Here is a 24,283-nt window from a genome sequence, read left to right as displayed (position 1 = left end):
CAGATCTCTATTCACAATAGCAACAGCTGCCATGTCACAACCATAAAATATCCACCATTCTGTGGCCTTCAGTACTTACAAACCAGCGCAGGCAATACAAAGAAGTTACCAGCTTAAGTATTATCAGTTATCAGACTTAACTATTACCAAATCTGTTGTTAATTTCACTGTCTACGCCACTGTGAGAACTTATGTACTAAAGGGCATTTTTCCACATACTTAGCATGTCTGTCCGGAAAGCAAGGTATGTCAGGTATGGAAAGAAAGTCTGTTACACAGCAGTTTGGCTGACGTTTAGCTAAGATATTTAGGGTCCAAGAAGCTAATTACCCTAGACCAACAGGATTACCTTTGTTTTTCAGGACAGAAGACAGGATGAATCATAGCAGGTGATAAGAGGGAAAAGAAAAAAGTAAAATAAAACATTCATCTGCTTTTTACTGGAAAGTTCTTTGGTCTGTACAGCCTACACAAAAGTCTCCCTATTTTGTAATACTGAGATGAGTATCCTTATTGCAGCTGGAAAAAAAAACCACACAAACAACAAAACAAAACACAAATCAAACCTATTTTGAGTAGAGTCTATAAAATATGCAAGTTGTTCATGTTATTAGGTTTTCCTGCAAAGGTTCCAAATATCTGAGCTTCACTGTAACAAATAAGATGGCATATTCGTAATATTCATCCACAGTGCTAGGTAAACTTAAAGGTACATGCCATAAATCAGTTTATTTGATGATTGATTGCTCCTATTACAAGTGCCAGTTAAGAGGTACTTACACTGAAAGAAAACTGAAAAGACCATTCTAGACTTTGTAACAAAAGTCTGCTTACATTTAAAAGGCAGTTTGCCTACTAGTGATATTTTCCACATACAATTAAAGTACTTAGAATTACTTACCCACTAAGAGATCTCATACATCTGTTTGCTGCCCACAAATGTTCAGTAAAAACTATTCTTATTCACAAACATGTTAAAAAAGTATTTTTGTTCTCTGGTGAATTGCAGAAGTTAGATTTTAATGCACAATTCACCTAATCTTGTCCATCGGGAGTTGCAAGAGTTTGTTTTCAGAATCAAGAAAAAGGAACTTTCATTACTTTAAATATAAACCTAGCTGTTCAAAAGGCAATGTACATTCACCTTTCAAGGTAAAATATCTTCAAGTATACATGTCTGCATGTGTATATAACATTCAGAAAGCAATTTTTTTAAAATATTCTTGAAGAGCTTTGTTAATCAAGACCAGACATCAGTAACTGGTGGCATTTGAGTAAACTATGCATTCCAGATTTGGGGCTCATGCATTTGAAAGTCCTAAAAGAAAGGTACTTATCAGTTACTTCTAGAGGCCTTCCAATACAACATTAGCTATTATCAAAGAATGAGTAAACAAAGAAAATTTTGCAGAAAGCTGCTGGAACATAGACAAACATGACTAATAGCCCATGTTCTTTGGCTCCTTGGTAAAGCAGATTGTAGAAGCCTGCATCTCTCACAAAAGCACTCCTAGCTCTACAGCAGCTCTTAGAAGTATCTGAAGTGCCCTTAATTGTTTGTGTTCTTAATGCAGAGCCACTTGAATACATTCATTTTTAATAGAGGACTTGAGTGTGGGGCCCATCAAAGAATGACAAAACTACATCATCCACTGGTTCTTGCTGTTGTAATGATTGTCTTCTGATTTATTTGCAAATGACAAGCTTGTCAGACCCCTGACTGAAGAGCTACCCTCCCTTCTGAAGTATCATTAAAAATTAACATGAAGGAATTCAGCTGCATTTTGTAAAATTAAGTTGAGCCGACAGATTTTTTTTCTTCACTGAAGTTTTTTTTTTTCTTCTGTTCTATCTAATTAAGGACTTAAATGTTTTGACCTAACCATTGCCAAACTCAAGTGTTTGTACTTAAGTTTGTCCCTTGCTAAAGTGAATTCTTAACATAATGGCAAAGAACAAAGCAGCCAGACTAGTTACTGAAAAGAATATTAATTTAAATAAGCCATTTTACTAAGCAGTTAAGAAAGAGCTTGTATATACAATTGTAAGATTTTTCCCTTCTGCACTGTTAAAAAAAGCAATTAAGTGTTTTCCTCTACAGTAGCACATTCTAGATCATTTTAAATTTTGACAGCCTGTACTTTGCAAAGCACCATGTAAGATATCATACTTACCATGATTTCTTAAACACCTACAGATTTTTGCACTGAAACAACACAAGGGAAGTATAATACAAGTATCCAAACTCTAACGGTATTTCTCACCACACCTAACACCCATGTGTATTTTATCACTACAACTGGAAGCCCTAGCCTTGGTAGCTACCACTGTTGGTTGCAAGTGAAGAATGCAACCTTTCTCTGAGGAGAATTAGTTAACCACCTTTCAGCTCCAGAGGTTTCAACAATAATTCGGGGTTTGCTCCAATCAGTGTCTACCGTATGTGTCCCAGTGGTGACTTTAGGTAGAACAACCATGGTGATCTAAGGCAAAAATTAAATGTTACATCATGTTATTTTTAACAATCAGTTGTATTGTGACAAGCAGTCTGTCATTAGAGCTGAGACTCCTCAAAGTTGTCCAGGCCTACCTATACAAAACAGTGCTCAGCTAAAAATGTCCATTGTATAACAGAAGCTTGTTTTTTCTTTTCTTTGCAGACTGTACTTCCTTTATCACAAAGTTAGATCACTATTTGAAAGCACTCTATCACCACTTCTTATGGACAGTCTCGTGTATACTCATTCATTACTTTTTTATTTACTTTAGTTACGTCAACCCAATTTTGAGAATCACATTTGTCATTGGATTGGGAAGCATACAGCTTAGGAACAAAATGATTAAAAGTAAAGCAAGAAAACCCAAAAGTTCTGATGATGCCAAAAAAGAGCATGTCCTAGTCCATTCCTCTAAAGCAAAAGAATCAGAGAATCGGCCTTTAATGTACAGAAAATAATATACTGTCAAATCACATTCACAAAACCTTTGGAACGTAGTTCTGAAGTACTCTGCCTCCACTTATACTTTCAAAACATAGAAAGCCAAGTACAACATTGAACTCCTTCTGGAAGAACAAAATGGACTTCCTGCCTTTTACAGCGTGTAACACAGTAATCCACCAGGGAGTAAAGGTCAATGTTGCACTTTTGGTCATTACTGAATCATTTGAGACTATCTGTGGTGGGGATGAGAAGAAAAATCGAAGGCTATGAGAATGCTGCAAATGGCTTGACCTCAAACCAATTTTTATCTCCATTCATCTAACATGCATGTGGATAAAAGCCCTTTTTAAGTGACATGCTTGACGATTTTTTTTAATCCCTATTGCAAGCCATAAATCAGCTAAATACTATATTTCGGAAGTCTTTGGGTAAGAAACTGTATGTGTATATTTTAGTCTTGAGCTGAAGTTTAGTACCTATACGGAATTTTCATTTTTCCAGCAGAATCATTGAAATAAGCAGTACACTTAAATGACGTAGCCTTTATTCTTTTTGTGACTGAGCTCTTCAAAGACAAAAAGTACACATATTCACAAAGCAATTACAAAAAAAAGAAACATTTCACTGTGCTTAGCTCTCTGCATGCTTTGTTAGAACTTTGCTACAGAAAAACTCAGCCACTTCCAAAAATGTGTTGCTAAAAATTCAGGGGGTGAGGGGATGTTTGAGGTATAATTAAATCTCTAAACTTAAAAATTCAAAAGCCTCAAATTATTAAGGCTAGCATTCTGTGAACTTTGTTATTCATGAGCTACTGAATCCACATTGAGCACTGCGATATGCATATATTATTAATGCCCTTTTATTTAAAACTAATATGCTACAATCTGTTTTGGCAATGGCCGCAACAGCAAAAAAAAAAAAAAAAAGGCAACATGCCATTTAAAAGTTTAGGCCTCCGTAGTACATCAATGTCAAACAACAGCATGTCAAGCTAAGATTCAATTCAGGTAAGTGCCACTGCCAAATTTTCTTGTTCCCAGACGTGCTTTAAGATTATTTTATTGCTTAAAATTTAATTTGTTCCAACTCGCGTCTCCATGACAACGTTGGCTAACCCTGCAAATCATTTGGGTAATTGGATATCTTATCTTTCTATTGCTCTCAAATCGAATGATTCTGCTAGAACTGCAGCAGCCAATCAAATTTACAGGCCTCTTGAGTAATAGACTCGCACAAGTAGCCACATTCATCTCCCCTTTACCGCCGTATTAACTACCCTGTGACAAACTGTGGAAGTTGGCCTTCAAACTCTACTTTAAATTATAAACACTGTCATTACTAATACTCTCACCAATAGGCAGGGGTGGGAAGGTTTATTCTCAACAGATACTTGAAATTCAATCTGACAAGCAGCAATGGGTAGTACTTATTTCAGCAACAGGAACAATCTCTGTATTTTGGGCTGAAGCTGTCAGTTTAACATGACATATCATTAACAAATACAGCTTTTCCTCTGCCCCACATTTGTACTACTCATTTTAATTGCAAGGTCAGCCACCCACAAGATGATAATATTGAAACCCCAGAAGACTGGCATGAAAAATCTTCAGCTATGAAAAAGCCCAAAACATCGCCATATTGCAAGTGGGAGTAGGGAGACGAAGAAGTAACAGAAATATTAACAGAATCAAAACTCAAAATTATAGAGCTACAGAATGCCAAACAGTTTCCAAAGTTAAAACAGTATTCTTTTTTTTAATTCACTGCCTTAACTACATTTATCTGAATCCCCTTAGATGTCAATTTAAATTACAGAAAGGTCAGGTTAATTTAAACAAGGTACATATGATGCAGAAGTCAACAGCTACTCTTGCCAAACATCTACTACAGGTTTGGACTTCATTCAACTGTAAAGTGAAGTGACTAGATATATTTCAGATGTCTAATTTCAAGGTTTTCTATAATAATAGAGAGAGGCTGCTGCGTAGCTCTCAATGAACCAATGTACACAACTGCCCGTCCCATTAGCAGCTGTAAATCCTGTTGAACCTAAGCCAACTGGCAAGAAATAAGCTGTTGTCAGGATGTTAAAGTGCTCCTTTCACACATCTTCACTATGTCAAGAATCTTCTCAAACTTGACTAAACAAGACAGCTATCTCATTTCTCCTTTAATCCAACTGTAGCCCATCTTGGTCAAACACTCACAACTACGAAAAGTTTTTATTCAAGTTTTAGTTCCGCAGTTTACCTTCCATGCCTAAGCTAACCTTCAATACACAAAGAAGTGTTTAAATCTTGAAATCAGTACACAGCTGTATTTTACTTTCCAGCACATAGAGTTCCAACTTTTATTTAGATTCCACTGAACACTGAGCAAGTCCAACGCTGACTCCAATCCAGAAGAGAAGGTCTCCCTGCCTTTGCTTCCAGAGGCACAATTTCTTCGCATAACACTGGAGACATTTGGACTTGTCCAACATCTCAACTAACTAGTCAAGCAGAAAACACGAAAGAGCCAGCTTAGACCACCACAACAGTGAGTTAAATAGGCTTACAGGAGGCATCCGTCAGGCAGCAGAGAAGCCCAAAGTATCAGAAAAACCAGGCTGGGAGCAGAGGTTTTTGGGGGGAACAGCAAGCTATCACATGAGCTCCCCCTTTCCCACAGGACTGAACTCTCATGTGCTCTTATAGTGCTCCAGAAGAAGTGTGGTCTCTGAAACTATCCAGCATACTTTGCATTCTTACCCTTAAGGACATTACAAACTAAATTTGCTCTGGACAACTGAGCAACGCTCCACTATACAAGAAACAGAAACGAGATACAGAAAAGCAGTACATCTGCAACTGCTAGGCCCCTATCAGAAATGAGACCTCTTGTCTTCTCACTTAGTTTAGGTTATTATTTTAAAACTACTCCACATTTTGCCCAGCCTCCCTCCCACAAGCCACATCCAAATTTCTGCATACATGCTTGCAGCACTTGCCACACTGAGACACTTTATTGGGATGGCAGTAGAAAATCAGAGCTGAAAAAGTGCCTAGAACCACACAGCTTCTAAAACTTAGAGAACAAAGTTCCTCAAATCAAGCACATATGTTTAGAGTATGCAAGTCAATAACAAAACTCCCAGTCAGGATTCAGTCCTTATCAACATTCAAGACAGATTATAATAGCAGTAGAATCTGGATTTGACTAGAAGAATAAGCATGCCATCTGACAATAAACAAGACATATCAAAACAAGGGCCTGAAATATGGAGGAAAAAAAATACTACATTCACCAGGACTTTAGAAATAACTACTACATCAAACTTTCCAAGATAGCCACACGCACTTTTGTATCTTAAATATAATTTCACCATTTTACAATACTTGGGATATTCACAGCTCAGTTTCAAAAATTCGTCAGGTCAGAGAAACAACTAAAGGCCTTACAAAGGTGTTCATATCAATGCTTCAGGTGCCATCAGCTGACTCACTAATGAATAACATGAAGAGTGACAACTCTTTTTTTAGCATCTAGCAGAACAATCCGCTACACAGGATTTGGAAGGAAGGTGAATATAACAGAGATTTTCACTACATGGGAAAAAGTTTGGAAATCTTTCAGCAAAACCTTGGGAACATGTTAATAAGTTTCTTCCCCATTTTATTATTTTATTATGTATATTCTGTTGCTCACAGAATGGAAAAAAAACTAGTAAAGATACCATCTAGATTACATTCTAATAGAGAAGAATTGATTGACACTGTCAAAATATAAATTAATTTGATTGAGACTACACAATCATTGCAGAGTTAATAATTACTGGGACAGGAAAGAAGAACGAAAAAGCCAGTAAGACTCCAGGAAAACTAATGCCAACTGGTAAGATCAGCTTTATAGGACCTGTTAATGAGAGGCAAGATAAAACAGCATTACAGAGAGTTGACATTTTCTTTATGAAACAATATTAAGGACATGGGTCACAGTTAATACACCTGAGAATGGAAGAAGGGACAGAGGCAAAAGCGAAGGGATAGAATTGTGCCAGGAAAATTCTTAACTGACTTCAAACAAACAGGAAAGCATACAGGAAGTGGAAACTAGGTCAGGTGAGGCAGTATGAACATATACAACAGAAGCACACATTTTTGTAACTATGTGCCACTAGTAAGCTACAGCTGAAGTAAAGCTAGTGCTCTATAGGTTGGAATAGTTGGAGAAGGAGAAAAGAAAAGGTCCAATCCCCTCAATTAGAAAAGGAAAGATATGGTCAAGGGACATCAAGAAGACCAAATGAAGCTATATTTTTTTGCATTTGTCTTAGCTATACAAGAATCACTATCAGCCACATAATATAAATCACCAGTTATGCGAGGTCAACAGTTCGGCTTAAACAGGAAAGAAACAGGTCAGAGTGTTCCAAGTAAAATGTCTTCAAACTGACTAGGCCTGATGAAAAGAGCACGTTAGTGAACAGTGAGCAGCTAGCAGACACCTTGCAGAACCTGCAAATGTCAAACAGACAGGAAACCACAAAAGGAGGGTGCCTAATAAACAGAGTTACAAATGAAGGAGCAAAGACACTCCAGTTTAATTACTATTCCTTAAGTTTGGGGCATTAGAAAGCCTCTTCTCCATGAACATCTGTGTGAAAAGGGATATAAATCACAACTCAGAAATATTTTTTGGCAGTAAATAACATCAGAATTATGCGATGTCCAAAAAGAGAAAGTAATTATTGCTAAGAGAAGCAGATGATGTTAACATCTTCCTTAAGAATTTAACAGTCATAGCACTCTTAGGAGCAACAAACAGCACAACCCAGCTAAAACTTCACGGGAAGAAGTATAAAACTGCTTGATGATTAAACCATGTATGAATACATCGTTCTCTTCTGTAAATTAAGAAGGCCTGCATGCATGATAGGCCCAGTATTTTTCAGTATTTCCCACTAACAAGCATGAAGGTCTCTTCATTTGCCCTAATCCTTAATTTGCAGAGAGCTTCAAGCTGAGAAAGACAGAATATGCCAGAGAATAATAGCTTCAGAACTCACTTTGCAGTGAATGGGAAAATGGACTACAAAGGAAAAAGGAGGACAGGGATAAACAGGAATAAAAGACCATAGCATGCCTAGACAGGAACATAAAGGAAAAGGAAATAATGGGCCAGGAAGGAATCTCTCGGTCACAGCAGATCAGAAGTTGAATGTAAATCAATAGCATACTGTTGCCAAAAAGGCTGCCACCACAGTAAGCTATAGGCTAAGTAAACCCTCTATGCAACTCAGCACGGCGTTTCCTCCTGGGAGTACTGCGCTTATTTTGGGCACTGCACTTCGGCAGGGCAACAGCACTCAGAGAATGAACATTAGACTGTAGAGGCATTCCAAATGGAAGGCAGGGGAATGATCTGCTCTCCCTGTCCAGGGTGAAGAAAACGCATAGTAAAGGAGCTGAAGCTGTAACAGAAGAGACTGAAGTTGTAACTGAAGAAGCACTTCAACAGCAAGGACGTAAAAGCACTCTGCTACCTGGAGAGCTTGTGAGTCACGACTACTGTGAAGTCTTTGCTAACAGATAGGACAAGCATCCTACCAGTAATGACACTGGTATAGCCGATCCTGCTAGGACACAGGGAGCCGCTAGGTACTTTCCAGTTCTGTGATTCTACAGCTCATACTTCAGATTAAAGAAACAGCATAAGAGCTTCCCATAGGTCTTGTTAATTAAAGATTTTGTGTTTGCTTAACTGGCAATTTACAGCCATAATTTGAGGCCACAGACAGACAGCTGTCTGCACAGTAACAGCTGGAAGCCTTACATCCATTTAAAAAAACCAGAAATTTAGAGTGACCTTATACCCAAACTCACACATCAGCAATGATAAAACATTTCAGCTTTTTTGGTTTTAAACAAAAAAACTTTGTTGTAAATGGAAACTGTTGTGGCAACACCACAAAAGAATTATCTTACTGTTAGTTATTTTTCACAAGAAATTGTGGGTTTTTCGTTCCCCGCCCTCAGGCATCTAATTCAATCTTCTACATTTAAAAAAAAAAAAAAGTTGAGCTCTTCATACCATGAAGCAGAAACTACAGCAATTTGGAGGTTTTAGAACACTTAAACAATTTCATAAACAGGCAGATTTCCACAGCTCATAAAAACTATCCGGTTTCAGATGTCCTTTCAACTTCTTGACCTAACAAAAGCAGGTTTCCTCATAAACTTAATACCTAAACAAGGTAGCTGAACAAGCATACCCATTCTTGCTTTCCCTCTCCAAAATTGAAAGCTATGTTTTTGTTTTTGCTTGCTAATCCATAGAAGCCTTTAAAATGGCACAAACAGAGGCAGCAGTAGTTTGTTCTCTAAATCAATTTTATCCCCAGCCATCAACTTGATGTTTGTTCCAGCACAGAGAAAGAACAGTCTTTCCCTTCTAATTCAAAAATCCATACTGCCATTGCCCTTGCAAACTGCTAAACAAGCAGTATTGGCAAGTCACTTGTGTTCTGTAATATATTTACTGCAAATCCCAACGGCTTGCCTCCTAATGCAGTTTTCTATTGTGTCTGTTCTTGTCAATACACTGACTGGTCACCTTACAAGTAAGTTCCTTTGACCGACTGTTTACACAAACATCAAAAAGCTCCAAGAGGAATAAAAAAGACTGAAGAGAAAAAAGAACATCCATGCTGCTGGTGGAGGGAAGCAAAAACAAGCTAACACCCACACACAAACAAAAAACACATAGCCCTACAACAAAACACAAATTAACCTCAGTTTTCAAGTTTCGTTATCACATAGCCAAAAGGGCTAGTGAGCTCTTCAGATCACCTGAGAAGTACAAGATATTTCCAGATAAGCAGCCCTGACACAGAGCCTACCTAACACTCCTTAAAAGAACTCTAATTTGTAATTTAATCATCTGTGCCAATTTGTTCACATGTCTGAAGAATGTAATGAAAAGGCGAGAGCAACTCAACCAGTCCCCAAGCAGAGATGAGAATCTTAAACATCGTGCAATTTATCATTAGCCACAGAATACTATTATAATTATCTAAAGTTTAGTGAAACCTACCAAACTGATTAACTTCCTTAACTGTTTTGCCCATACTAGAAAACATATTTTATAACAAGACTTGCTAACAACTAAGCCTCAACACGTACAAACTTAAAATACTACTACCCTATGAAATAATGCTATAAATCTTTTTCTATTCTCATCTCACTTAAACATATTGTGAATATGGTTCCAAGCAAGAAAACTCAACATTGTTTCCATTTATTTTTATGAATCTTGACACAGCAACAGAGTGGGCTGTTTTTTTAAGTACCAAAAAAAGTGAATCACTAGATCTTCTTTCAAAAAGGGACAACCTCGGGAAATAACTGATTTTTAAAACTATTCAGGTTTGAACTAGAGTTCAGTTAAGAATAAACTGGGTTTCAGCAAGCTCTAATCTACTCTTCAATCATCTCCAGCACTATGCCATAAACAGGTCACCAGTGGAGTTTCATAGGAGCCTTTACTGCAATCTGTTTTCTGAATACATTCAGCAGCGCAGCCTGGAAAAGAAAAAACAATGACTGAAGAACTGCAAAGAGACCTTACAAGTCTAAGCGGGCAATGAAAAGAATTGTATTTAACAAAATTTACGTACACAGGGAGTAGCCATCCCTGAGCTCAATGTAAAGTGATGGCTCCTGAGCTTATAATCATCATTCAGGAGCAAGAACCTAAATGTGAAAGGTGACTCCAGCAGTTCAGCACTCCCTGGCAGCCAAAATAGCAATCTGACACTGGGAACTTTACTAAAGGGGGAAAAAAAAACCAAACCAAACCAAAACACCAAACACACACACGATCAAACCCCTCCCTCTCCCATCCAGAAATAATATAAATCTCTGCTTCATCTGCACCCTGAGAACTGCATGTAGTTCTAGTCTCCTCATTTCAACAGGATAAGTTAAAAATGAAAAAGGTTGAGTCGAAAAGCAAGGAAGATGATCAAAGAAATCTACACAACTATGTGGGCTGTGACTACCCAACCTGAAAAGGGAGTCAACCCAGACGGGTTACAACAGAAATATAAAATTTTGAGTGCATTGAAAAAGCAGCTAGGCATCAACAACTTGTCTATTCTGAGAGCTAGGAGCCATCAAATAGAGAAAGTGGAAACCAGGTTCAAAGTAAACACAGGTTGGTTTATGTCCTGCACCTGGGACAGCCTCCCCACAACAACACGGCCAGGGTGAAAACACACTAGAAAAGAGCTTTGCAAAAGAGAGAATGGGTGCCCTGAAGGACAAGTTGAATATGCAGTGCTACACCCTTGTGTTGATGAAGGCTACATCTCATACTAGGATGCAACTGTATGACTGTAACAAGCTGGTTGATTAAAATAAATTGTTTTCCTTTTTGTTGCCCTTATGTGGCAAGAGGAAGAAGTTGCCAAACTGGAGCAAGTCACTAAGTGACGCCAGTAAGATGATCAGGCAATCTGAGCACCCAATGTACCAGGAAGAAGTCAGTTTTGTTTAGTTTCAAGAAGAGGAGGAGATTAATGGGGCAGGAGATCTGACTGCTGACAAAGAGTTGATTATGGAGAAAACTAAACCAGACTCCTCTCAGAGGTGCACAGCAGAAAAACAAAAGACTAGCAATTGTCACCACTGCAGAAGGGCAAAGTCCCAATCCCTAACATTCTGTGATTCTGTATGAAGGTCAAATATTGGAAAGCGTTGCCCAGAGATGTCACATAAGATTACCTCCACGAAATATTCAAGATAGAAATTTGATACTTGCAAAAAGCACAGGTTGAACATGAGACAAACTTGCATGTACTTCAAAAGTCATTGCTTACAAGTAATCATAAGGACTGATCTCTGTTAAACTAGCTGTTTTGACAAATAGGTGCTGAAAAATTGGGAATTCTCCCCATCTACTGTTGTTTTTCCCCTTTCTGAAAGAACTATGAGAACAACTACTACTGCTCAACTGGCTACATCCAGAGTTCAACTAAGTACTATGATGTAAAAGACAAAAAGAGCAGTGTTTGACATAATTGCCATTTGATATCCCTAAATCTTACTTCAAGTGGAACGATAACAGCTTTGAGTAGAACTAATGAAGTTATCATTTTTAAAATAACAGTACCGTGCAGTCTTCTGATAAGCACCAGTTAACCTGAAATTGTTTTTAAAGGCTTTTACTGTACGCCAGTGGTGACCAACTATCAAACCTAGAAGATCCTATCTTCCGGTTTGCATAGGAGACACAACACAATTTTACTGCTTTGCTACAAACACTTAAGTGCTGGAATAGGCTGGGAGGAAAGGCTATTAAAATACTCAGTTTGATTTGGTATAACAACTAGCAGAAGGAAGAAAAGCGTTATGCTTTTTCCCCAGAATCTGTTGTAACAAAAGGGGTACTGCACATTCACAAACATCTTCCCTTACTCTTCTTCTTGCCCCAAAAAATACCAGGATTTTTTTTTGCCCACTTGAACCAATCCATATACATACATCAACAGATATTTGGCAACCTAAGTTCCAGCAATGCAGGTAGCTGGTAGGAATGCGCCCCCTCTCTCCCTCCACAGTTCCATGAGGAACCTTAAACCTGGTAGACGAAGTCTAAAATGTGAGATGATCAAGCAGTATTTTAACATATGTACAGTGTTCACACTGTGACATACTTTCAGATCCAGTTGTATATGGAGTTGACACAGTAGAGAGTACCTGACAATATGGTTATCTAAAAGCCGCATGGAGACGTATTTCACACAGTGCCCCGAATCTGTCAGATAACTCCTTAACAGTAATATTGGTCTCGAGCTCGCATGTGGTTCAAAAGTTGAGAAAGCTGAGGTCATTATTCTAGTCTTTCCTCCCCATTTAAACTGGCAGCTCTAGTTGTGATTGAAATGGCTGCACTGGTGATACAACTGTACTCATTTAGAAACCAAATAGTTGTAGAATAAGTACAATTTTGGAGTGAAAAAATATGTCCCAATCACCTTATAAAAACCAGATTTTGTAAGCCTTATGTGGCAGGGCCAGCTGTAAAACGCTCTTGAAACACTCACTGCACACCACACCAAAACCTTAAGGATTATGCAGTTTTCATTCCAATAATTAAAATGCAAAGAGGAAAAAAATAAATTCATTTATCTTTAAATCCCTTTCAACAGCACAGCCATCCTACTCGGCAGTTGTAGAGAGCTAACTAAGCTCCTTAATTCTCTTCTATTTAACCCACTACTGAAGACTGATATTCTGATATACCCACAGAAGTTTCTGTGCTTTGCTGTAGAGCATTAGAAATGATTCCACAAAACAGTCCAGGCTAAAACATTTAACTCTCATATGATTGGTTAATGTAATGCAGTTTGGGAGTTTGTATACTTTTCTACAAGTGTCAAGGTACCAAATGACAGATCTGCCTCCAGGCAGGTCACAGACATCACAATAACCCATCCAAAGAGACGGAAACCTAGCTGTCACCGTTGGGATAGCAGAAACCCACATACTGTAGTAGTTCATATAGTCTGTCAGTTGGTTCAGTAGTGATGAATTTTTCTTTCTTTGGCTGCCTGCCACTGAACAAAAGCTAATCTTGCACCTAAACAATCTAGGCATTAAACACACAGGAAGCCTTATCTTCTGACTTATGACAGAAGATGACAAACAGAGCTGGTGAAAATAAAGAGGCACTGCCCTAATAGCCAAGAACAGCAACCCATTAAGTACAGCGTGATTTTTAACACCCAACCAACTCTATATCTTGGCACTAACAGTTGATGCATCTGCTTTGCCAGCCAGGTTGTCATAGTGGGAAAAGTCTGACTTGGATGGTATAACACAGAAGAGGAAGTTAAGACCACACAAAACATTCTTATTCATTCTGTCTTCTTATGAAAATAATATCTGAATCAAGTGCATTTATCCTAAATGAATCTTCAGGTGCTTGTTTCTTTTCCAGGTATGCAAACCTTAGTAACTATTTATCTTAAAACAATTATCTCTGAAAATGGTATAAGAATCCACACAAGTCCTCTCAAGAACCTTTGAAATTCTTAAAAAAAATAATAATAATCACACAGAAACAAGACTAAAAAAGACACTCGCAAACCAGCCACAAATATGCCAGAAAGACTACTTCCTGACCACTGTTCAGCCAGCAGGTTGAAATGCAGCAGCACCTGGACTTTAGGACACACTCCTGCAATTAAACACTTCAAAATGCCAAAACCGAAGTTGTGAAGGAAGCCTTACTATGGCCGTTTCTGGACTCAAATGCAACATATTCAAGTGGAAAGCTCTGCACTACAACTGTTTGTGTATGGAAAGTTCACCTCAATTAAGTCTGTTTATAGCAACCTTCAAGTCCTGACTAACTTTTAGTCAACTTGTAACAGACTACTAATTCAAATGAAGACACAACTGCTGATGCAACTATACCAGTACAAGAAATCAACCCTTTCACACGCAAGCAAACTGCAAGTACTTCATTTTATCAACGTGACTTTACCTTAACAGTGGTGTATGCACCACACTGCACAAAAAACCCCACTGCTGCAGTGTAATTTTTCGGTTTTTCCAATCAGCAGCGCAAGCACTACGAAGGGCTTCACACAGAGTGAGTGCAGCATCCACATAGGAGGCAGGCCTTAAAAACATTAAAGCTTGTTCAGTGGAAAGTTTCCCCATCACTGCATTTTTCAGTAACAAAGACGTTGTCAGAAATGACAATTTTTTGTGTCCCCTGATGATGCCTTGCTAGCATTTGCTTATAAGCCATAAAGCAGGAATAATTTCAGCCTGTCAGGAATCTAGCTAATGCCCAGTTTCCCCCCAAAGAGAATTCCTGTCAAACGTAATGAGAGCTCCAAAGGCCCTCTCTACAACATAATGAGCACTTAGGCCATGCTGGTGATCAGCCAGCAAAAAGCATCAATTTGAGCCTGGCTACACCCTTGGGGCTAGACGTCACCATTTTTAATAAGAATTATGATTCCTATCTGCCAAAAGCCTCCTCAGAACTTATCGTTAGCCGTGGAAATTCAGAAGAATGTCATTGGGAGATTACAGGAAACAAAAAACCTAAGACCACCTACATACCGACAAACTGTAACACCATTTGGCATCCTCATTGCAGGCATCTAAATCAAGAGTCTTTAACAAGAAGGTGCTACTTTTACCGGAAAGTAGAATTACTTAACATGTAAAAGCATAGTATATGAGACTTATATCCAGGGAAACATATTTATGCCTTCAAAAGCTTGTTCTTTTCTTAACAATGTAACATATGCAGAGCAAGTGTGCTCTAGTTCCCCTGGCTAGAGACAACATAGGTATAATGCTCTGTTATAAATCTTAAAAGCTTCCAAAGTATCACTGCCTACTGGGTATGTAATTATAGTTGCCATACATATAGAACATTAAACCCTTGCAATACACAGATGTTGAGGTCAAAGTGGAAACCTGAGTTCTGACTCTCTTTAATCTTACGGGCTTGATTGATTTTATCTAAAGATAATTCCTAGTACATTTACTGAAGTCACACATTCTCTTCAAAGATCTTCTGAAAATAACATCCATTTCACACCAAGTAAGGCTCCTATACAGATGTTGGCTTCCTCACAGGTTACAGTGTGCCAAAAACTTGTTTAGGAAAATTAAAAAAAAAAAATCCAAGAAAGAAATCTCCAAATTACAATCAAATCTCCAAATTACAAAGTCACCTCACAGAATAACTGATGTTCTTCTAAAACACAAGACTCAAGAAGACCAATACAGCTACAGTACATTATCAAGTCAAACACTACACTAGTTGTTCTGTCTACCTATTCAGTGCATTACTTAAAAAAGGAGGTTGTCTTAATATTTTTTCTTTTACCAAGATTTTAGATTCAAACAAGCGTACATCTGCAAACCAAGAGAATACCTACTTAAGTAGAAAGTTAGCATTGAATTATACTACTACCTTATCAAATGTAATATTTTTAGGGGAAAACAAAACAAAAATCAAGGACTCCAGAGTTACAAAAGCAAACTTCAGCTCTGCAATTCACCCGCTTAATGAAAGTCTTTGAATACACTGAAGATCCGAAGCCTGAACTAATCAATTTCTTCGCTGTGCCCTAGCCGGTCAGCCATGCTCTTTAATTTAATGAAACAAGAGTTTTAGATGAAATAGCACATACACATAACGAAAGAATTGTATTGTTGCACTTTGAAATGTGTCCAACTGTGCAACTCCATCTAATGATAATTTTTTTAAGAGGCCATCGATTTCTGAAAGACTTATTGTACCAGTATCTTGATGAAAAAGTGAATGTCAGCATATCTACAGAATACTTACACCCTGCCATTAATGCTTTATTTGGCAGACAATGACTACTCAATTGAGGGTCCTCTGGGCTGAGCAATCATTTAGCTTTTCTTCTCTTATGAGGTCCTTAGTGTCTTGTTCCAGTTCAATACTCTTTTTATTCACCATTATAGTGGCTGTAAGTGTGAATTTTATGGGAACTTGCAAACTCATAGTCATAACTAGAGCTTTCCAAGCCACTAATCTTTTCATACCTTTAAATGGCAAGGATTTGAGCAACTATCACTACATGCTACACAACCATAAGACCAGTTCTACATATCAAAAGCTCTACCACCAACAAAAGAAAACCATGTAAAGCACTGAATTATATTTTTGAAACCACAGACAAGATCTTTCCTATTTCACCAATGTCTTTCAGGAACAGTATGAAAAAAGCCTGGCTCTTAACCTAATCTATCAGAAATCTTCCTCATTTGACAGCAGGTAGGCAAAGGTTTACTAATCATAGCTACAAATCAGCCTATTGATTCAGACACACGATATGTCATCCAAACATAAACAGAACAGCTACATTTAAATGCATTAGACAGACTGCAGATTTTGTGGTAAAAACAAAATGCCTTACCTGTTTGTGCATTTCAATGTTTAATCCATACGACATTTCATAATACTGCAAATAAAGAAGCACACATTATTTTCTCATGCTAGCTTACATTGTATTAGGAGATATTTACTGAAATCAATAAAAAACAAATACACTTACCATCACATAGTGCCTCTGCATTTCTGTCTTTTCGCTTGCCAGTTTCTCACATTCCAATTTAAGGCTACAAAATAGATCACACTTTAATGTAACTGTTATGTCATTCGTTTTGACGCCTACTCACTTTCTTTGTATTTTGAGCGAAGCAGATAATTTAAAAATATCTCATAAATTAACAAGCAAACACAGGAAGACATAATTAAAACTTTAAATACAAAGGCCAAACAGTAAATCTAAAAGGCATTTCATGGGTGCTGTATCAGACCCAGACTGTTTCCAGAACCTAAACATAGCCAGACTTCATGCTTTGACAAAGAGCTGCTATGAAGTGCTACAACTTTCAAGATATAACAGGATCTGAATTTCTCCAAAGTACTTCTCAGTAGTAAAATAGAGATTTTTTTTGTAGGTGACAGCAAATTACTGCCAAGTAACACAACTGAAGTTTAGAATTACAGCTTGAGTATGTCTATAATTCTTAACCTCACGTACTCTCTAGCTAAAGTTATCTTGCCTGCAACTTGAAAATCCATAACTTTGATTCTCATTTACTAGAAAGTTTGTTTTCTATTTTTGATTCCATAAATGAAGTTGTATTTGGCACTTGGCTATCTAACGGCATCTAACAACATTATAATTCTGACTCATTTCACTAAGGGTAAATGCCTCCACATTCCCTTTGTTCTCTGGCAAACTGATTTTTTAAAATGACACTAGTGAGCATCCTAGGGAATAGTTAGTGTGTAAGCTAGCATTTTTCACTCATGGCTGCAATATTGAATGTTTACATTGCATTTCTAAAGTAATAAATGGCTTAAACAAGTTAACGATTTCAGATAAAACTGAAACCACAGCATCACAGATAAGAACGAGGAAGTCTAATCAAAACCAAGCGACTTTTAACTAGGAAACCTGAAAAGATTTTCCTCCTATCCAGATCTTGCAGGTGTACATAGCTACAAAATTAAAGAAGATTAATGCCCCTTAATGCCAACTGCCTTGTGTATGCAAGAGCCCATACCCTAAATCTCTGTGGGGACCTCAGCGGCAAGCACAAATACAACAAGAACATTTGAAGGACAGCATAGCAATCAGAAACTCATGCCATGGCTTCAGTAGATTAACGACAACTTTGTGTCAGTACTCTAGTACCTGTGTGCTTTAACAATCCTTCTCGGCTCTTTTAAGAGCCGCATGTTAGCATTTTATTAATCTGTACATTAACACCACAGACAAACGAGCAAACATGAGAATTAGCCTCCTTAATGCTCTGTGCCACAGAATTCGCACTGGTCTCCTCTCGATATAAAGTCCTCCGCATAAGGATTCCTAACGAATATTATTTTTTTTTTAAATTGCATATGACCGCCGAACCCCTCCAGTTTCGACGTTACTGGCCTTTCGCACGTGCCCGGGCAGCACATGGGCAGGCAGACCCGCGCAGAGCAGCAGTGTCACCTCCTGAGCGCCCCGTCCTCCGCGCACCCCCCGCCACCGCTGGGACCGGAGCTCCCCGCGCCGCCTCTTTCCAAACCGTCCGGCGAAGGCCGGCGGTGCCGGGGCGGCCAGGTCCCGCGGCGGGACGCAGCGCGACGCCGCACGCCACCGCCTGGACGCGGCCGACCAGTGCAGCCCCCCGCGCCCGGCCGGGGACGGGGCAACTACCCCCAGGCTCCGAGGCGGCCCGCCGGCGCTCACCTGTGGTACTGCGCCTGGAGGAACTGGAACTCCTCCTTGATGCGGTCCAGCGACTCCGGGATGGTGAATTTGAAAGGCTGGCCCGCAGCTTGGTGCGGGGTCTGGTACGGCGGCGGCCGGTGCGGGAGAGAGAGGCAGGTTCAGACACAGCGCGGCCGCCCCGTGAGGTGGTGAGGGCGGCGCTGCCCATCCCGGCCGGGCCGGAGGGATGCAGGGAGGGATGCGTAGAGGGAGAGCCCGGCCCGCCCTGCCCGCCACCGCCCCGGGGCACTACGCACTTGTTACCCACCTTCCCGTCCCTCATCTGCGGGGGACGAGGCTAACCGCGTTCTGGGCACCGGTCCGGCCCCAACCCACCCGCTCCTGCCGCCGCCGTCAACCCGAAAGCGGGGCGTGCCGGCTCCTCCCCGCCGACCCCCGCCGCGGGGGCACGTCCGGTCCAGGCGCCGCGCTCGGCGGGGAGGGGGATGCTGCCCGGCTCAGCAGCAACCCCCCGCCGTCATTCATAGCGCAAATAAGTTGCCGACGAAACAAAAAGGGTCGGGGGAGGGGGCGCGTACCCTCCCCGGCCGCGGCAGCAAGCAGGATGCGCCACTCCTCCCAGAAAGGGACAAACTTGGGGGGGCGCCCGCCACCCCTACAGCCGGGCGGGGGAGCCGGGGCTGCGCCCCGGCGGGGGAGCGCCGCAGCTGGGTGCTGCCCAGCCCCCGCCCCGCTCCCAGGCCAGCCCCGCGCCCCCACCCCCATGGAGCGGCGGCCCGGGCCGTACTTACGGGATGCCGGCTCTGAGGGAACATGGCTCTGGCCGCAGCTGGGTTCCCTCGCAGCGTGGTTCTCACGTCGAGCTCTCCGCCCTGTCCCGGCTTCACGCCCCGGGGCGCCGAGGAGTCAGGACCGGCGACACCGACGGCCGCTTTCCCTCCGCCGCCGCGAGCAGGAGCGGGGCGAGGCGCCGCTCAGTGCACCCTCCGCGGGGACATCCTCCGGCCGCGGTGTCCTTTGTTGCTGTTGTTCCTGGGAGGGCTGGAGGTGCCCGGAGGAGGCGGAGGGACCGCGTTCGGGACGGTCACCTCCGCTCCGGGCTGCTTCAGCGGCGGTCCGGCCGGCGGGCAGCGCCTACAGCACCCGGGCGCGCCGGGACAGGACCCGAGAGGGCAAGGGGGTGGGGGACTGCAGCCCCGCCGTGGGAGCGAATAATGCCTCTCTCGGGCTCTCAAGCTGCCGATGCAACTGTAAGGCCGGAAACGTCGGGCGGAGGCGACTCCTCTCCCCACTTCTGCCTCTTGCCAAGAGGGGAAAATCCAGGCGGAGGAAGCGGGACGCAGTGTCAGCGGCGAGACCGTCGCAAGCCGGGGGGCCGAGAGAAAGTCTCCGGGGAGGGCCGCGATGCTCCCGGGCGTCGTCGGAGGGGGCAGGTCATCGGCAAGATACGGAGCGTTGAACAAGAGAGGAAGGCGGGAGGAGGAGGAGGAGGAAGGGGGCGGAGGGGGCCTCTGCACAGCCGGCCCCGATCGGAGCCGCTCCAGTAGCACATGCACGAAACGCAGGAGGGCAGAGGAGGGGGAACCACACACGCAGCAGAGACTCTTCCGTTAGTTGCAGCGAGGTCCCCTAGGACAAAAGAAAAACAAAACTCCGCCAAATGTCCGCTGGCCCGACTGGTCAAGCCGCCCGCCCGTCGGTAAAAAAAAATCAAGAAAAATAAAAAAAAATAAAAGCGTCTGTTTAGGGCTAAATCAGACGGGAAGCTCCTTCGTGCAACGGCACCACTGCAGCCGCCTCCGGGCGGGTGCGCATCGGGGACCTGCGCTTCTCACCAGGACCCGCCGAACGCGTTACATCGCGGCGGCATCGGCAGCATCCTCATCCTCCCCTCCTCCGCGCTGCCCCGCCGCTCCTGGCCGACCCAGGATGAAGTTCTCCCCGGGGTGAAAAATCCGGACCGGAGCTGCCGGAAAAGCCGCCGGCCCCCTTTCCGCTCCGCGCTGGCCGAGGGACGGGGGAAGCCGGGGCGGCCCCGCGGGAGGCGCTCGGCGGGACGGTGCGCGGCCCTGGCCGAGCGGGACGCGCCGGGCTCGCCCGCGCCGCTTACATTAGCACGCGGTTTCACACTCCGCCAGCTAACCAGCCGCCCGGCCCCGCCCACGCCGCCGCGCAGGGGACCGCCGCCGCCGCCACCCAATCGCCGGCGTCGGCACCAACGTGGGGCCGTGATGCGCCCCGGCGCCGCGGACCAATGGGGAGAGCCCGAGCCTAGCCGCCTCTCAGCCTTTCGCTGGGAACAGTTTCTGGCGGAGCGGCAGGAGCGCTCCGAGCGGGCCAATAGGAGGGCGCAGAGCGCGGAGAGCCGCCGGGAGGAGGGAAAGGTCGGTGGGAAGGAGAGTGAAGAGGCTGAGCTGTCAATCAAAGTAACGTGGGGCTCGCTGACGGGCGGGTGTAGTGGGGAGGAGGGGGGAGGGGGGAGGGGGAGGAGGGGGCGGGGCGGGGTTGCCGGCGGGCCGTGCGCGAGGCGGCTGCGCGCGCCCTTGGCCGGGGCCGGCGGCTCCGCAGCGGAGCGGTGGGGAGCGCGGAGGAGGGTGCGGAGCGGCGCTGCTCTGCGCCTGCAGCCCGTGGGGGCCCCCTTTTCCAAGGGCCTCCGTGGCTAAGGCCGGTTTACCCGCAGGCGGAGGAGCTTCTGAGGGCTCTGCGTGCGGGTGTTCGCGGCGCACGGGTCTGCATCCGCCATCTCTGGCGATTTACTACAGGGATGCGCATCCCGGCCGTGGGAAGGAGCTGGCCGCTCACCCATCCGGGGCTCTCACGAAGCGTGGCCCAGGGCACTCAGGGAAGAGGTTCGACTTTCCTGCCCCGAGAGTTCGCGTTGTAACCCGGGCAGGCGGGTACGGCTCCTCTGCCCCTCTTATTTTTGTAAAGATAGGGGTGCATGCTGTGGCAGCTGCTGGCAACGCTCTCAGCTATACAGAAATACCGTAAAGAAGGATAAAACCTCACACTTGTGTGCATCACTCAAATATAGCAACTGAAATATTGGTTAGAGTGACCCTCTGATCAGATGGAAGTTGTCCTTTGGGCAAAACTTTTTATTTTAATAAGAGAGGGCTGCTGGAGAGAAGCTGTCAAGAACTTCGCTGTTGTAAATGGTTTGTAGGCCCACTTGAGGCAGATGAGGGTCAAACAAATTCCGCCGACTCTCTGTGACTACTGAGATGACAAATGGTGACACAGGTTGCGGTGGGAAGTAAACTTCAGAACGTATCCTCTATTAACGACCACCTTATTCATAGCAGAATTACATGATGAAGTGTGAAATAATGGTACCTTCGAACTTAACATCTTAAGACATATTCATGCTATTAGTATACCTGTATACTACCGAGAAAGAGGCCTTAAAATGTTGTATCATATCTTTTAAACACAGTAAGGATAATTTTATAATTTGCATTTTCTTACAATTCCCCACTAATGTTTACTCGATACACTTATTAAGAATTGTACTATACTTCATCTTTTATCCTAAAGAAAGGGCAGTCTATGTTTAAAATTTGATATGAAATTTGATATGTTGCAACATCAAGACACAGCTTTCTTATTCGCAGCGCTAATTTCCATAGTACATTATTCCCAGTTCTACATAGAAATGAACAAAGAAAGAAAATGAAATTCCCTCAGTCTTCTGCAGTGAACTGTGTACTTCATTCTGGGACTGTAGAGTTTTGACAGTGAAAAGAGATGCATGTGTGTCTCTTTACGTGTGTCTGTGTGAATGTATATATGTACACATAATAGTGTCCTTACCTATACATATGTATGTGTGGTCATATGCATATAATGTATATGTGCATACATCTTTGTGAATACATAAATAAATGTGAGGACTTCTAACATTTTTTAAGAAATTAGGCAAAATACCTTTGATAGTGACCTTTGATAGATTTTGTTTCCCAGGACGGGAACGTAAATTTGTCTGGTGTTCTGTGTGCATAAGTAAAGTTAAAGATCTTGCATTCTGTTCCTAGCTGTTTCCTTGTAGTCTTGGACAAGGCAACTCACTGCTCTGTTCATGGCATTGGAAAGATTAATTCATTAATTCTTATAAAGTACTCAGATCTTCAGATGAAAGATGCCATAAAAATGCAAGCTATTATTATATACTTTGTGTGTGTACCTAGTAGCTATGGAGTCTGTAATAACGTAACACTTACCTAACTTCGGTTATACTTTGCATAACCTGCTGGCACAAGTTGTTAGTGAGATATTAACAGATATGACATTAAAACAACACTGTTTTGGAACATAAACAAAAGCGCTTTTTTTTTTTCATTGCCTACATGAAAGTTGAAATGTCTCATAACCTTTATTTGTCATCATTAAAATGTCCAAGGCATGTTTTAACAGAAACAGAAAAGCTCTATTTTCCTGATTTTTTTAAACAAGTGCTTTTAGCCTACTTAGATTCTGAAATCAGACACTTAAGGGCATTTTGAATCTTCTCCATTATAACTGAGATAGAAGAGCTGTAAAAGCAGTAGCAGAATCAAATGTGATTTTTTTTTTCCAGATGAGAGCCACTGACATTGCATAGTATGAACAACAACCAACATGATTTGATATTTAACTAATTTATAATGCATCGTCATTGGCTGATTAGAACGTAAAAAATTTCTTTTTATTAGATGACTACAAATCTGGATTAATCCCAGAAAATTGAGCATCCTTTTTTCATGGCAATACTCACTATTTACTCCACTGAAAGGCCAAAATATGGCTAAACATGTTGTAAGAGCTTTATTCAACTCAGGGTAGTATTTTAAACCAGATCATTATGCCACAACACTGTACATACTCTACACAATTCTCAAACTGGACTAAAATAATTGCATTTAAAGCTTTGTCTTGTGTTTTAAAAATCCAATAAAAAGATTGCCTTCAATATTAACCCCCTCAACCATTTTGTTTAATCATCCATTTGACTCTGCTGTTTGAAATCAATTATTTTTCACTGTAAGCATTTTAATGCAGTGTTCCTACCTCATATAGCAAAGGGCCTAATACTGCATTGACTATGTACTGAAAACTGTCACTGGAAGCAGCTGGAGCTCTGAGTCAAAAAAAGGTAGTATTGGATCCAAAAGGTACTTTGAATATACTGAAAAGGTTTCATTTGTAGCATCTGTTCTTTAGGGAAATGTCGTGTTGTATGATGTTCTTTTTATCATGCTGTTTATATTTTTCCCTTTACTGTTAACAGTAATATTTGCAAGCAATATTTTTTAACTTCCCACAAACTGGCACATATAATAAATATGTTGATGATGTTAATCATCAGGCGTTTGCTGCAGGTGGGTGGGAAACAATTTAATAAATTTGTGATTTATCCCACTGTTCTACTACCCCTGTAGTGAGAGCGAACCAGTGGAGGAAGCAAATATGTAATTCAATAGATGTTATGCTTTCGAAGTTTTAGATTGAGAGATCATTGGATTTTCAACTGAAAGAAAAACAGACTACATTTAAAAATTATGTATATATGCATGGGGTA

General features: G+C 41.9%; 1 protein-coding gene across 2 annotated transcripts in view; it reads right to left on the bottom strand.

Annotated features, from left to right (window-relative positions):
- The window catches only part of TLE1 (TLE family member 1, transcriptional corepressor), a 74,658-nt gene extending 53,858 nt beyond the window's left edge, over positions 1-20,800 (bottom strand). For both annotated transcript variants that reach the window (XM_065657807.1, XM_065657808.1), the window contains exons 1-4: positions 19,518-20,800; positions 18,745-18,845; positions 17,047-17,110; positions 16,909-16,953 (exon numbers count right to left, since the gene is read on the bottom strand). In XM_065657807.1, the coding sequence (XP_065513879.1) occupies positions 16,909-16,953; positions 17,047-17,110; positions 18,745-18,845; positions 19,518-19,541 (234 nt within the window). In that variant the 5' untranslated portion in view covers positions 19,542-20,800. The remainder of the gene's footprint in view (positions 1-16,908; positions 16,954-17,046; positions 17,111-18,744; positions 18,846-19,517) is intronic.
- Positions 20,801-24,283: the final 3,483 nt, after the last annotated feature.

Source organism: Caloenas nicobarica, chromosome Z (genome assembly GCF_036013445.1).
Source record: "Caloenas nicobarica isolate bCalNic1 chromosome Z, bCalNic1.hap1, whole genome shotgun sequence".
NCBI lineage: Eukaryota > Metazoa > Chordata > Aves > Columbiformes > Columbidae > Caloenas > Caloenas nicobarica.
This window is presented reverse-complemented; position numbering and strand designations above follow the sequence as displayed.